Genomic DNA, 14,302 nt, shown 5'->3' with positions numbered 1-14,302 from the left:
CTAGCGGAGGCAACAACGGCAGCGACTGGAGGCGGTCGGCGGCTCGGGCTCTGGTGGCACGACGGTGAAGACGCGGCAGAGGCGGTGGTGGCGCGGCGTGCGAGCTTCGGCGGCGGCGGAAGGTGGATTGGGCGCTGCAGGCTAAGCTCGGCGACGACGGCGAAGGAGGCGGTGGAAACCCTAGGGTTTCCTTTTCGGCAGAACAGAGGTTTTTTTTTTTTTTTTTTGGAAACACGTGCAGGTCACGTGATCCGACTTTTTTTTTTTTTAAACCTTAACGGATTTGGGGTTATCGGATTCGGGTTTCGAATGGGACCCGCTCCGATAACTGTGAAACTCAGCACGTGCAGATCACGTGCGAATTTTTTTTTTTTTTTTTTTTAAACCTGTTGGATGTGGACCCGGGCTATCGGATTTTGGGGTAACGGGTTTAGAACTTACCCGTTACCACTCATCTTCAACCTCCCGATTGATTCGGGAGAACGGCCCGGTCGCTTCGGCGGTGGTTGCGGAGCGGCCGAACGGCGTGGCGGCGGAGCTTGCGGCCGCAGCTCCGTGGTCGGAGGCGACAGGCGGCGGCCGGTTGTGGCGGCGGCTGGGATCCCCCTGTGGGCGGTGGTCGGCGGGTGCGTCGACAGTGCCGATGGATAATGCTGAGAATTGATCGGCGACGCCCTTCTTCTTTCCGGCAGCGGGAGTCACGCGTGGCCCTTCGACACGCTCCGGTGTCCGTGGTCGAGGTACGGCGTAGTACTCGTGCGGCCACAGGAATCCGGGGATCCGGCGACGCTCGGCCATACACCGGCTGACGGTGGTGGCAGGTGGTGGGGGCAGCGGCGTTGCAGGAAGGAGTCCGGCGGAGCTGTTGGAAATAGGTGGCTGCTGCGGGGAGGGACACGGTGGAACGGCACGGCCACGGGGAAGATTTCCTTTTTTTTTTTTTTTTCAACACTAACAGAGATAAAGAAGGGGAAACCGAGAGAAGCCCGGTGACCCAGGGATTGTTCACCTCTGTCCCTCCTTGTGAGACCCGAGAGAGTGAGAGATTTTTTTTTTTTTTTTTTGCTCTCGGTTTGGATGAAATGGCCAGGAGATGAAGTGCTACACTGCACGGCAGCCCACAGGAACTAAGGCCCTGATGGATCGGGCTTTGGCAGCAGTGGCAAAACCCTCCAAAGCTCTGATACCAAGTTGATGCCGGACCAAAATTTTAAATGGGAGCAGAAGAAGAGGGGAAGAGAAGGAGGAAGAAGAAGAAGAGGAGAAGGAGAAGGGAGGAGAAGAGAAGAAGAGGGAAACGTGGGGAAAGAAATCTTTAATTCTGCATTAACCCTAATCAACATAAAAGTTCCCTATAAATAGGGCCCAATAAGAACACTTAAAATAAAACCCCTTACACAAAATAAAACCCACAAATAAGCCCTAAAATGCAAATGAGTCCAGAAATAAAATAAACCACAAATAAACCCCTAAATGCAAATAAACCCAGAAATAAAATAAACAAATATGCAAATAAGATGGGGACCTAGCTGATGTCCCCATCAATCATCTTCACCTTTATCCCATGGAGCTTTTCCACCTCTCAAACTTCTTGGAGTAGGTCGTTTCCTCTTGACATTAGCTGTGCACGTAGCATAATCCATAGCATCTTCCCTAAACAACCTCTTGAACTCCTGCATTACAATATCATATTATGAATTGGTAGATCCTAAAAGCAAGACAATGATTGGCCTGATTGGGACAAAATCTGTTCGTTAATTCTATTTTTTGCATGTTTTTCTTTCTTTATTCTTTGGGGTGGGGGTTGAGGGCATCTATCTTCTTTTATCAAACTTGCTTTCTGTCTTGAAATACAAGTCCTTACTATAGAGAAAAAAGATTTTACTTCTATATTTAAATTTTATTTTGTGTGGAAAAAACCGAATGAATTCAAACTCACAAGGTTAATACTTGCATAAACATAACAATAACACAGTTTCAATTTAGTGCAAATAACGACCAGATAAATTAAGCTTCCAATTTCAAAAGAACTTAAAAAATAGAATGTAAGTTTGTTGGGGTATGTGGAGACCTTTGGTGATGAAGAGAATTGAAGGAAAATCAATTCTGCATAGTTTTCTGTCTGGCGGACTGTCGGAGTCGACTCGAGCTTCAGTCGAGTCGACTCGGGAACAGTCGAGTCGACTCGAGGTCTGTCGAGTCGACCCGAGAGGAGAAAGCCGCAAAAACCATGTTTCTGTCTGGACTGTCAGAGTCGACTCGAACTACAGTCGAGTCGACTCGGAGCATCGTCGAGTCGACTCGAGATACAGTGGAGTCGACTCGAGATCGTGCCAGTTAAACTGGAAGTTGTTCAGACGTGCCAGAGTCGACTCGGACTTCAGCAGAGTCGACTCGGGCTCGCGAAAAATCGTACGGACGATTTTCTTTTGGTGTTTTTTGGTGGCGTTTCGACGGCTATGATCATCTGAAGGTCTTGAGACTATATATAGGACTCATGAGAGCCCTAGGGTAAGATTATTGGCCGTATATTTGAGAGAGACTCTTGTTTGTGAGGCTAGGGTTCTAGAGAAGAAGAGGATTGGGATCCTACTTCTTGTGCAAAGGGAATTCTGTGTGAATCTCTTGTAGATCGATCGCTTGTGATCGTTCGGGTGTGTGCTATCTCTGTAATCAGTTCATCCTTATTGAGATTTGGAGCGGTGGAGGACGTAGGCTATTTGTAGCCGAACCTCGTTACATTTTGTGTTTGCTTTGCTATTTTCTTCCTTCTTCTTCCTTTGATCTTTGATAATCCGTTGCGGTGCTCAAGTGTTTTATCCTACTGATACCACGGGGTAATCTTTTGCCCTTCGTAGGCGGAGCGAAGAGGTGATCCTTGAGTCCGGAGTCGAGGGAGCGAGAGAGTGCTTATCCGTTTGTATCTCTCTTGCTTGTCCGACGTCGGTGGCGGCGCTGGTGTGAGTGGGTTCCGGTGCGGGGCGCCGACAACAATTGGTATCAGAGCTATTGGTTATTCTGCAATGGCGGATGAAGGGAAGTTGCGAATTGAGAAGTTCAATGGCACGAACTTCGGGTTTTGGAAGATGCAAATAGAAGATTACCTTTACCAGAAGGATCTCTATTTACCTCTTGGAGGTAGAGCAAAGAAACCAGAGAAGATGTCCGATGAAGACTGGGAGGTCCTCGATCGGAAGACGCTCGGCACCATCAGATTGTCACTTGCATCCCAAGTGGCATTCAACATCAAAAACGAGAAGACGACGATGGAGTTGATGGCAACATTGTCGCGGATGTACGAGAAACCCTCAGTATCAAACAAGGTATTTCTCATGAAGAGGTTGTTTAATCTTCGTATGAAAAAATGGCGGCAGCATAGCAGAATACCTCAACGAGTTCAATGGACTCACGGCCCAGTTGGAGTCAGTGGAGATTAGTTTTGACGATGAGATTCGGGCATTGCTAATCCTCTCCGGATTGCCTGATAGCTGGGAGGGCCTAGTGATGGCGGTGAGCAACTCTTCGGCAATGGGGAAGTTGATTTTTGATGACGTTGTGGGAGTGCTTCTGAGTGAAGAAGCAAGAAGGAAATCTTCTGGAGCTACGGAGTCGTCTGGAAGTGCACTAAACACCTCTGACCGGGGAAGACAAAAGAAGGACGGTCGCTTTCGAAGCGACTCGAAGTCGAGATCCAGCAGGTCTCGAGCACCTCAGAACAAGGGAGCGAAGTGCTGGAACTGCGGGAAGACGGGGCACTTTAGGAGGGATTGCAAATCTCCTAAAGGGAAGCAAGGCGACCACACCGAAGGAGTCAGCAAGGATCTGGCAAATCTTGCTGAAGACGGTGATATGGATGCCCTCGTTCTATCTTTGTCTACCTGTGACGAGTCTTGGGTGATAGACTCGGGCGCGTCTTTCCATGCTACATCCCAACGGAAGCTTCTTGAAGGATATGAGAAGGAAGACTTTGGCAAAGTCTACCTAGGGGATGGAGAGCCTTGCACCATACAAGGAAGGGGAAGCGCGGAAGTGAAGTTGGTTTCTGGATCTTCACTTGAGCTTGAGGACGTACGGCACGTACCTCAACTGCAGAGGAATCTGATTTCTGTTGGACAGTTGGCGAGCCAGGGGTACAAGGCTACTTTCACAGCTGATCAATGGAAGATATCCAGAGGTTCGTTGACGGTGGCTAGTGGCAAGAAGGTTGGGACACTTTATGTCACCAACGGCACGGAGAACTCTATTGGAGTTGTTGCAGCAGATGTGGACACCAAGTTATGGCATTGTAGACTTGGGCACATGAGTTATCAGGGACTGGAGGTGATGCACCAGTTGGGAAAGCTGCAGGGTCTCAGGAGTGTTGAGATGGACTTCTGTGAGGATTGTGTTCTCGGAAAGCAGAAGCGTGTTTCATTCAACAAAGAAGGTAAACCTCGGAAGCAAGAAAAGCTAGATCTCGTGCACACGGACGTGTGGGGGCCTGCACCAGTTTCTTCCATTGGTGGATCTCAATACTATGTTACTTTTATTGATGATGCTACCAGGAAGCTTTGGGTGTTCTTCTTGAAGCACAAGTCAGAGGTATTTGGGGTCTTCAGGAGATGGCAGGTGATGGTAGAACTCGAGACAGGAAAGAGGTTGAAATGCCTGAGATCGGACAACGGTGGTGAGTATTGTAGCAGGGAGTTTGAGGACTACTGTGCAGATGCTGGGATCGTCAGGCAAAGGACAGTTCCAGGAACACCACAACAAAATGGAGTTGCTGAAAGGATGAACAGAACAATTAATGAGCGTGCCAGGAGTATGAGGATACATGCTGGATTGCCACAGCAGTTTTGGGCGGAAGCAGTTAACACTGCTGCCTACTTGATCAACAGAGGGCCATCAAAGAAACTTGAATTTGGGATTCCTGAGGAAGCATGGACAGCGAAGAAGATTGATTTGGCGCACTTACGAGTATTCGGTTGTACCAGTTATGTCCATGTTGATTCCAGTCAAAGAAGCAAACTAGACGCCAAATCAAAGAAGTATATTTTCATTGGATACGGAGGTCAACAGTTTGGGTACCGGCTTTGGGATCCCGAACACAAGAAGATCATTCGTAGTAATGATGTGGTATTCAATGAGAAAATGCAGCAGAGCACTGAATCAGAAACAAAACCTGTTGAGCCGTGTTTTGTGGATCCTGAAGAGGAGTCTACAAATTCTGGTCAGAAGACTCATTCAGAGCAAGAACCTGAAGCATTGGCACCCCCTCCACAACTAAGAAGGTCCACTCGTAGTACTCATGGGAAGCCTCCTCAAAGGTATGATGGGACTCTTAGTTATTTGCTGCTCACAGATAATGGCGAACCTAAATGCTTCACGGAGGCATTGGAGGTTGATACCAGGAAGGAGTGGGAGTTGGCCATGGATGATGAGATGAAGTCATTGGAGCAGAATCAAACGTGGGATTTGGTGGATCTGCCCAAGGGGAAGAAAGCACTGTCAAACAAATGGGTTTACAGGCTGAAGGAAGAGCAAGGCGGGAAGAAGCGATACAAGGCCAGGCTGGTTGTAAAAGGATTTCAGCAGAGAGCAGGTATCGACTTCACAGAGATCTTTTCTCCTGTAGTCAAGATGAGTACTATTCGAGCGGTGCTGAGCATGGTGGCAGTAGAGGATCTTCACTTAGAGCAGCTTGATGTGAAGACGGCCTTTCTCCATGGAGATCTCGATGAGGAGATATATATGCAGCAGCCGGAGGGATACATTGCAGCTGGCACGGGTGACTTAGTCTGCAAACTAAAGAAAAGCCTCTATGGTTTGAAACAGGCACCCAGACAATGGTATCTCAAGTTCGATAGTTACATGCTTGAGATAGGATACAGGAGATGTCAGGAGGATCACTGTTGCTACTTCCGGGACTTCGGTACATCTTACATTATCTTGCTATTGTATGTTGATGACATGTTAGTTGCAGGAGCTAGCATGCATGAGATTGCAAAATTGAAGCTGAAGCTGTCAAGAAAATTTGCAATGAAGGATCTAGGAGCAGCAAAACAGATCCTTGGGATGCGGATCAGTAGAGATAGGTCTAAACATATCCTCAGACTATCTCAGGCGGAGTACATCAGCCGAGTACTCAGGAGATTCTGCATGGAGGGTGCCAAACCTGTTGGCACACCGCTGGGTGCCCATTTTAAGCTCTCAAAAGGGCAAAGTCCGAAGACGCGGGTGGAGGAGCTCAATATGTCAAAAATCCCGTATGCATCGGCAGTGGGGAGCTTGATGTACGCTATGGTGTGTACGAGACCAGACATTGCTCAAGCAGTGGGAGTTGTGAGTCGCTTCATGAGCTGCCCAGGCTTGGAGCATTGGCGCGCAGTCAAATGGATACTGAGGTATCTGAAAGGCACTGAGCACATGTCATTGTGCTATGGAGGTTCTGAGATCCGGTTACAGGGCTATGTGGACTCAGACATGGCAGGGGACTTGGACGGCAGGAGAAGCACGACAGGGTACTTGTTCACCTTGGGCAGTGGAGCCGTCAGTTGGATTTCCAGGTTGCAACCAGTTGTTGCATTGTCGACTACGGAGGCGGAGTATGTGGCAGCCACAGAGGCGTGCAAGGAACTAATATGGCTTCAAGTCTTGATGAAGGAGCTTGGGAAGGAACAGAAGGATTGCATGTTATATTCAGATAGTCAAAGTGCAATTCATCTGGCAAAGAATTCAGCTTTCTATTCAAGGACGAAGCATATTGACATACGGTACCACTTCGTGAGGTCATTGCTCGAGCAGGGACTCGTCAAGTTGGAGAAGATTCATACAAGTCAGAATCCTGCAGATATGTTGACGAAGGTCGTCACGGTGGAGAAGCTGAGGAGTTGTTCAGCTTCTGCTGGTCTTCATGCTTGAAGACGTTGAGGAGGCATCGTACCTATTTCACTAGGATGATTTAGTTTCAGTGGGAGCACAGAGGAGAGCCAAGTAACAAGAGGATATACCCAAGGTCTCCAAGTGGGAGATTGTTGGGGTATGTGGAGACCTTTGGTGATGAAGAGAATTGAAGGAAAATCAATTCTGCATAGTTTTCTGTCTGGCGGACTGTCGGAGTCGACTCGAGCTTCAGTCGAGTCGACTCGGGAACAGTCGAGTCGACTCGAGGTCTGTCGAGTCGACCCGAGAGGAGAAAGCCGCAAAAACCATGTTTCTGTCTGGACTGTCAGAGTCGACTCGAACTACAGTCGAGTCGACTCGGAGCATCGTCGAGTCGACTCGAGATACAGTGGAGTCGACTCGAGATCGTGCCAGTTAAACTGAAAGTTGTTCAGACGTGCCAGAGTCGACTCGGACTTCAGCCGAGTCGACTCGGGCTCGCGAAAAATCGTACGGACGATTTTCTTTTGGTGTTTTTTGGTGGCGTTTCGACGGCTATGATCATCTGAAGGTCTTGAGACTATATATAGGACTCATGAGAGCCCTAGGGTAAGATTATTGGCCGTATATTTGAGAGAGACTCTTGTTTGTGAGGCTAGGGTTCTAGAGAAGAAGAGGATTGGGATCCTACTTCTTGTGCAAAGGGAATTCTGTGTGAATCTCTTGTAGATCGATCGCTTGTGATCGTTCGGGTGTGTGCTATCTCTGTAATCAGTTCATCCTTATTGAGATTTGGAGCGGTGGAGGACGTAGGCTATTTGTAGCCGAACCTCGTTACATTTTGTGTTTGCTTTGCTATTTTCTTCCTTCTTCTTCCTTTGATCTTTGATAATCCGTTGCGGTGCTCAAGTGTTTTATCCTACTGATACCACGGGGTAATCTTTTGCCCTTCGTAGGCGGAGCGAAGAGGTGATCCTTGAGTCCGGAGTCGAGGGAGCGAGAGAGTGCTTATCCGTTTGTATCTCTCTTGCTTGTCCGACGTCGGTGGCGGCGCTGGTGTGAGTGGGTTCCGGTGCGGGGCGCCGACAACAAAGTTGGCAATAGCAATGAAAGAGAAATGGAACAGCAGTAACTTTTAAAGAACAGGGAAATCTAGCACCTGAAGATCCTCCCTGATTCTTAGATTCTGTCCTGCTGGGTTCAGTAAATCATTAACAACCTGGGACCAAGAAGGTTCAGTGAGCAATATATCATCTCCTCTATATATATAAAAGAGGCAAATAATTAGCATCAATAGGAAAGCGGTCATCTCAGTACAACCAGTATCCTTAGCAAAAGAAATTATTGTATCAGTGTTTAGAAGCATAAATTCTAGGAGACTTGATTCTTGCAAGATCACCAATAGAAAAGTACCAAACAGAAAACAAGTTGATTAATGGATAACATAATGGGAATCAACTACTATATGAAACAACAAATAAAAAGATAATCAAAAATTCACAAAAGGGAAAGCGTGGCATCTAGAAGGGAAATGTATACCGCATTTTGGACATCATCCTCCACAATGAAGTTGATTGCTGGATCATAGAAGGAGATGACAACATCTACTTTTGTTAACCATATTTGGAATTAATTAGGCTCCTAGAAAAAAGGGAAACAATGACTATGTTCTATATACTTTTAGGACATTTCTTAACAAAAATTTGGATATATACATATATATATATATGTGTGTGTGTGTGTGTGTGTGTGTGTGTGTGTGTGTGTGTCTGTTTGTGTATGTTGGGCATATCTGGCTTTTTTTTCTTGACTATTTGAATCAGAGATGGTTCTAAAAAAAAAGAAAAAAAGAAACTATTAATTTGATTTGAGGATTTAACTTTTATAATCATTAGGTCCTACCACTTAAAGTTGAGAGACCTAACTCTTCATCTAATTAGAAGCTAAATGTAGTAAAATGAATTATATAATGATTGATATGAACAATTAACTTAAAGAGAATCTTGTCAAAAAGATAATACCTGGCAAAAGTGTTTAAATATCAGTACTACAGTCTTTTGTGCCAAACATGGCAATTTCACAAACATACTCAACTATATAATCATTATGCATCAAAGGATTAAAATAGAAAGACCTCTCACCTTCTAGATTCCACAAGTAGAGCATGCTGTTCAGATGTTTTATCAACACTAACATCTCTCTCTCTAGCAGTATAGCTGCACAAAAATAACTAGGCTACAGCAATCAGATGATCAGCAGGGCACAAAGATCATAATGTATCATGTATTGATACTGTAATATGCAGAAATTCAGCATTGAAAATACACCAATTACTATAAAAACTACTATTTACCAGTGAAAATTCATGAGAATACATCAAATTTATGTTAAATAGCTTCGCACAACCAAAAAAAAAAAAAGACAAATACACATGACTGACAATCATTATTCATGACTTCTTGAGACCTAATAAGAGCTGAGTGCGTAAATCAGTACCTCGAAGGAAGAACTGCTTGAGGAACAAAAGGGGCATAAGCAGTTTTCCTCTCAGCTGCAAGCCTTTGAGCTTTCTGAAACTCTTTCAGAACTGCTTGGAAATATTTTGCAAGCTTTACATCGGCTATCTTTTTGCTTGCCTGCATTTAGAAATTCATGTCTAAGAATCACGGAATTAAGGGGGAAAATCAGCATGATGTGTAGACCAATAGTCTTAGAGGCCTTATTAAAATGAAGCATATATACAATATGTCACCTCTATATAGCTAGAAGTCTCAAAATAGCTGCCACCATGCCATAGTAATTTAAACACCATGCACCAGAAGCAACAATCATGACCACTACATCATTTGACAAGGACAAGTTCATGAATCACCAATCAAGAGCGCAGCCAAGGTTTAACAACCCAAGAGATCAATTACAGCAATTAAATACTAAGGCTGTCTTTGGTTCATGGATAAACCCCAAAAGTAATTGCAATCATGACCAACTACATTATTTGACAAGCACAAGCTCATGAATTACCAGTAAAAAGTACAACTATGGTATGCCTCTCAAATAGTTTGAACAACTCAAGAGATCAATTCCCAAATCTACGTTATATCATAATCACAAAGAATAACCAATTTTATCATGCGGGTAGAAGCAATTTCACATGTGAAAGAACATAAAGTTTCCACTTAATCAAAATGCCAAGGGAAAGATGGAAATGGTAGGAACACAAAAACAATCAAAATAAATGCCATAATGAATATTAATGAGCCCAAATCTACATTATATCATAATCGCAAAGAATAACTAATTTTATCATGCGCGTAGAAGCAATTTCACATGTGAAAGAAGATAAAGTTTCCACTTAATCAAATGCCAACGGAACGATGGAAATGGTACCATTTGATGAGCAAACCAAAGACAAAATGCTGCATGATGGGCACCTTCTCAAGCACCTCAGCCTTATACATCTTCAGCATTCCACTGTTCACCTTGCTCCATGTCGGGACCGCACTGATATCATCAAGCATCGGGGAGTGCTCAGCAAACACCCCCTTCTTCACCTTCTTGACAAAAGCCACACAGGCCAAGTATATATACTCGTGGGAGAAGTTATCAAGAATGTCCTGGTTGTGAATCGACTTGGGCTTCATATACTTGTGATCAATAAGCTGAGCTGAGCCAAAGATAAAGGGGAGAAAGTGGTAGTTGTCGAGGCCCCAGACACCGTGAGACCCAGCGGGCTCGAGACAGTAGGTGATCTGGAGCCTGCGCATGAGTTCGAGGTAGGCGACGAAGACCCGGATGACGAGGGCCGGGTAGTCCTCCTCCCTGATGAGGCCGAGGCAGGCGAGGAAGGTGGCGAAGTTGGTCTCGTGGCCGGTGCCGTAGTCGATGTGGGAGGCATTGCCGAAGGAGTCGAGGAGGTAGGGGAGAAGCTCGTCAGTGGCGGGGAGGAGCTCCTCGGAGGTAATAAGAGGGAGAAGGAGGGCGGGGGCCTCGGTGGAGAGGCGGGCAAGCCAGGAGCGGTAGGCAGGGTTGCCGTAGCGGGCGGAGTGGGGGAGTGGGGGAATCTCATCGATCCAAGAGGTTAGGGCTTGGAGGAGGGAGAGGAGGGAGGTGACGGTTTGGGAGAAGGGGGGAACGGGGTCGGAGATCTTGCGGCCGCGGACAGAGTGGGAGAGGGCGGCGATGAAGCCAAGGAAGTGGCGGCCGGCGGCAGAGGAGATGGAGGCGGTGGGGCCGCCATAGGTGGAGCACACCGACAACGGCGGCGGGCTGGCCTCGGCCGCGGTGGCGGAGGTGGAGCAGACGGCGGCGCATGAAGAGTCGGTGGAGGCGGCGGAGGAGGGGGAGGAGGGCTCGGCGTCGGTCATTTTTTATGGGAGGCAATGCGGGGTTCGGAGGGAGAGGATGAAGAAGAATCGAGGCGGCGGGAGGGGGGAAGGGAGAAGAATCGGGGCGAAGAAGAAACGAGAGAGGGTGTGTGAGAGAGAGAGAGAGGAGGCGGGATGGGTGCGGGCGGAGGGAGAGGAAGAACCGGTTTCTTGCAACACTGGTCGGCGCCGGAGAGGAGGGAGGAGGAGGCAGAAGGAGGAGGAGGCATAGGAGGGGGGTTGGTTTTCAACGACGCTAATAAGCGTCATCTTAGGCCAACTCTACGACGACGCTAACGAGCATCGTATATTGCCGACGCTTTTAAAATGCGTCGGCTATTTTTGGCGCTCTGCAGGACATTGCCGACGCTTGTAGTAAGCGTCGGCAAAAAAGCGTCGTTAAAACCCCTTTTTCCTGTAGTGTGGTTATAGTGATTTCGGAAGGTAGTAGGGTTTTATGGGTCCTTGCTGCAGTGTATGCTCGTACTGACTTCAGGGATAGATGGATATTGTGGAAGGAGGTGTCTCAGTTGATTAATCAGGGGTATCCTATGATGGTGGCTGGTGATTTCAACTATATTGTTGATCCTCAAGAGAAGATGGGAGGGAGGCCTTTCTCATATGAGAGGAAGGTAAAGGAGTTCCAAGATTTTTTGACATCAAATGGTTTGATAGATCTGGGGTTCTCGGGCTCTAGGTTTATATGGTGTAACAATCAGCAGGGCCAGGCTAGAGTATGGGAGAGAATTGATAGAGCTTGTGCGACTGCTGGGTGGGTTCAGTGCTTCCCGGATTATCGTGTGAGCCACTTACCCAGGATTGCATCGGATCATAGTCCGTTATTGGTGAGTACAGACACTTATATTCCAGTTCGGCCCCCCTTTAGATTTAAGAAGATTTGGCTATGTTATCCGAGATCATGGGAGATGGTGAGGGAGGCATGGAGTGCACCAGTTAGAGGAAATGCTATGTATCGGGTGTCTCGTAGATTGGAGTTGACGAGGAGACGACTGAGGAGGTGGAACCGTGAGAAGGTGGGAGATATTTTCAGGAGGATTGAGGAGTCTGAGGAGGCTATCGCTAGGTTACAGACTCAGGAGGACCAGAGGGGGGCCTAGCGGATGAGGAGATGGGGGAGCTCAGATCACTACTGGCACTGCATGACGGCCTTCTCAGACAGCAGGAGACATTTTGGAGACAGAAATCGAGGGTGCAGTGGATTATGGAGGTGAACAAAAATACTAGATTTTTCCACCAGGCGATAGTTATCAGGAGGCACCAGAACAGAATTAGAGTTATTCGGGATGAGGAGGGGTAGCTTTCGGAGGATTCAGAGATGATTCAGAGGGTTATGGAGAGCTTCTTCAGGGCTAGATGGACAGAGCAGCCCATGGGTGGGGGCCCAGCGGATATACCCTTGCCGTTGGTTGGGGTGTTAGAGGAGGAGACAACAGTATTGATCAAACCGGTTTCGGAGGGGGAGATTAGAGAGGCAGTGAGGTCCCTAATGGGGGACAAGGCTCCAGGGCCGGATGGCTTCCCACCTTTATTTTTCTAGAGATATTGGATGATAGTAGGACGAGATGTGACGGCAACTATACAACAGTTTTTTTGCACAGCAGTGATGGCAGCAGATTGGCAGAGGACTTTCATTATCTTGATACCGAAGCGGCATGACGCCACGGAGCCGAGTCATTTTCGTCCGATCAGCCTTTGTACGACCTTGTACAAGGCTACAGCGAAGATCCTTGCTATCAGGTTGAGGGTTGTTCTTCCTAAGCTTATTAGCCCGGAGCAGGGGGCTTTTTTGGAGGGGCGGAGTATATCTGATAATGTGCTTATTGCCCAGGTGTTTGATCTCGGTAGCGCTTCGGTGAGGAGGAGCTTGATGGGGATCAAGCTTGACATGGAGAGGGCCTATAATAGAGTGAGATGGGATTTCTTGCAGCAGTCCTTGCAAGGGTTCGGATTTCATGAGACTTGGATCAGATGGGTGATGGGCTACGTGCGTGTCCCTTCCTTTGCTATCTTGGTGAACGGGACGCCATCCCGTTTCTTTCTGTCTTCAGGAGGGTTGCGTCAGGGATGCCCCCTATGTCCCCTATTATTCATTATGTGCTCAGATGCACTGTCTAGAGCCCTACGACGGGCAGTGGTCAGTCAGGAGTTGGAGGTTTATAAGCCGGCGGTGAGGGCTCCTCCGATATCCCACTTGCTTTTTGCTGATGATTGTTTGCTCCTAGCCAGATCGTCGCGGCAGACGGCCCGGTTATCTGTCATATTATTCAGGATTACTGTGCAGCATCGGGACAAAGGGTCAATTTGACCAAGTCAGCTGCTATTTTCAGCCCGAAGACCAAGGTAGTGGTGAGGCGGTCTATATTGGTGATCCTGGGGGTGGGAGAGCAGGAGGGCATGATGACATATTTGGAGGTCCCTCTATCCTGCCAGCGGTTGTGGCGTAGGGACTGTACATCTTTGGAGCTCAGTATCAGACGCAGGTTAGAGGGGTGGCAGATGCATACACTTTCTATGATGGGTAGGATTATTCTGGTACGATCAGTTCTTACCTCAGTTCCCATTTACCTACTCTCCAATACTCTCATTCCAGTTACAGTCCTGAGGTCCCTTAAGCAGTTATTCAGAAACTTTATTTAGGGGAGGTGCAGAGGCAGAGGTGGAGTCCATTTATTGGCATAGGATGTGGTGTGCCAGTCGACTAGCTACGGAGGTCTGGGGGTACAGTCCCTGGTGACGATGCGGGAGGCCCTAGCAGCTAGACATGCAGTCAGATTAGTGCTCGAGCCCGAGAGTATGTGGTCTTCGCTGATGAGGGCCAAGTATGGTGCCTTGGCTCCCGGGGTGCGAGCTGGTCACCACCACTCATGGATCTGGAGGGAGATATGTACTAGAGTAGTGGTGGTGCTTCCAGAGATCAGATGGGTCATAGGTGACGACCGATCTATTCATGTGCTGGAGGATAGCTGGATGACCGAGCTGTTGATCTGTTGCATGCCGACCATGGTGGATTTGACGAGATTAGCAGGCTGCAGAGTTAGCGAGCTGTTGACTTCAGA

General features: G+C 47.5%; 2 protein-coding genes across 2 annotated transcripts; one reads left to right on the top strand and one right to left on the bottom strand.

Moving 5' to 3' along the window:
- Positions 1 to 1,541: 1,541 nt before the first annotated feature.
- LOC113463086 (uncharacterized) lies at positions 1,542 to 11,225 on the bottom strand. Its single transcript, XM_088702105.2, has 6 exons — positions 10,249 to 11,225; positions 9,614 to 9,698; positions 9,358 to 9,497; positions 9,003 to 9,077; positions 8,021 to 8,120; positions 1,542 to 1,673 (listed from the first exon to the last, which is right to left on the bottom strand). Exons 1-6 carry the CDS (start codon positions 11,223 to 11,225, stop codon positions 1,542 to 1,544), a joined length of 1,509 nt encoding a protein of 502 aa, XP_088558231.2.
- Positions 11,226 to 11,779: 554 nt separating this feature from the next.
- On the top strand, positions 11,780 to 12,343 carry LOC148702710 (uncharacterized). The gene has a single exon (XM_088702104.1). It carries the CDS (start codon positions 11,780 to 11,782, stop codon positions 12,341 to 12,343), a length of 564 nt encoding a protein of 187 aa, XP_088558230.1.
- The last annotated feature ends 1,959 nt before the right edge of the window (positions 12,344 to 14,302 follow it).

The sequence above is a fragment of the Phoenix dactylifera genome, chromosome 8, assembly GCF_051530095.1.
Source record: "Phoenix dactylifera cultivar Ajwa chromosome 8, Ajwa_hap1_PhDact_Kaust_v1.1, whole genome shotgun sequence".
Classification (NCBI taxonomy): Eukaryota; Viridiplantae; Streptophyta; class Magnoliopsida; order Arecales; family Arecaceae; genus Phoenix; species Phoenix dactylifera.
Note: the sequence above shows the minus strand (reverse complement) of the source record. Positions and strands in the feature narration are given on the sequence as shown.

Coding starts and splice junctions, on each gene's coding strand:
- LOC113463086 (XM_088702105.2), bottom strand. CDS start 11,225: ATGACCGACGCCGAGCCCTCCTCCCCCTCCTCCGCCGCCTCCACCGAC. Junction 9,699..10,248: donor TTTGGTTTGCTCATCAAATG/GTACCATTTCCA, acceptor CAAATGATGTAG/TGGTCATGATTGTTGCTTCT. Junction 9,078..9,357: donor CAAGCAGTTCTTCCTTCGAG/GTACTGATTTAC, acceptor ATTTTTGTGCAG/CTATACTGCTAGAGAGAGAG.
- LOC148702710 (XM_088702104.1), top strand. CDS start 11,780: ATGGTGGCTGGTGATTTCAACTATATTGTTGATCCTCAAGAGAAGATG.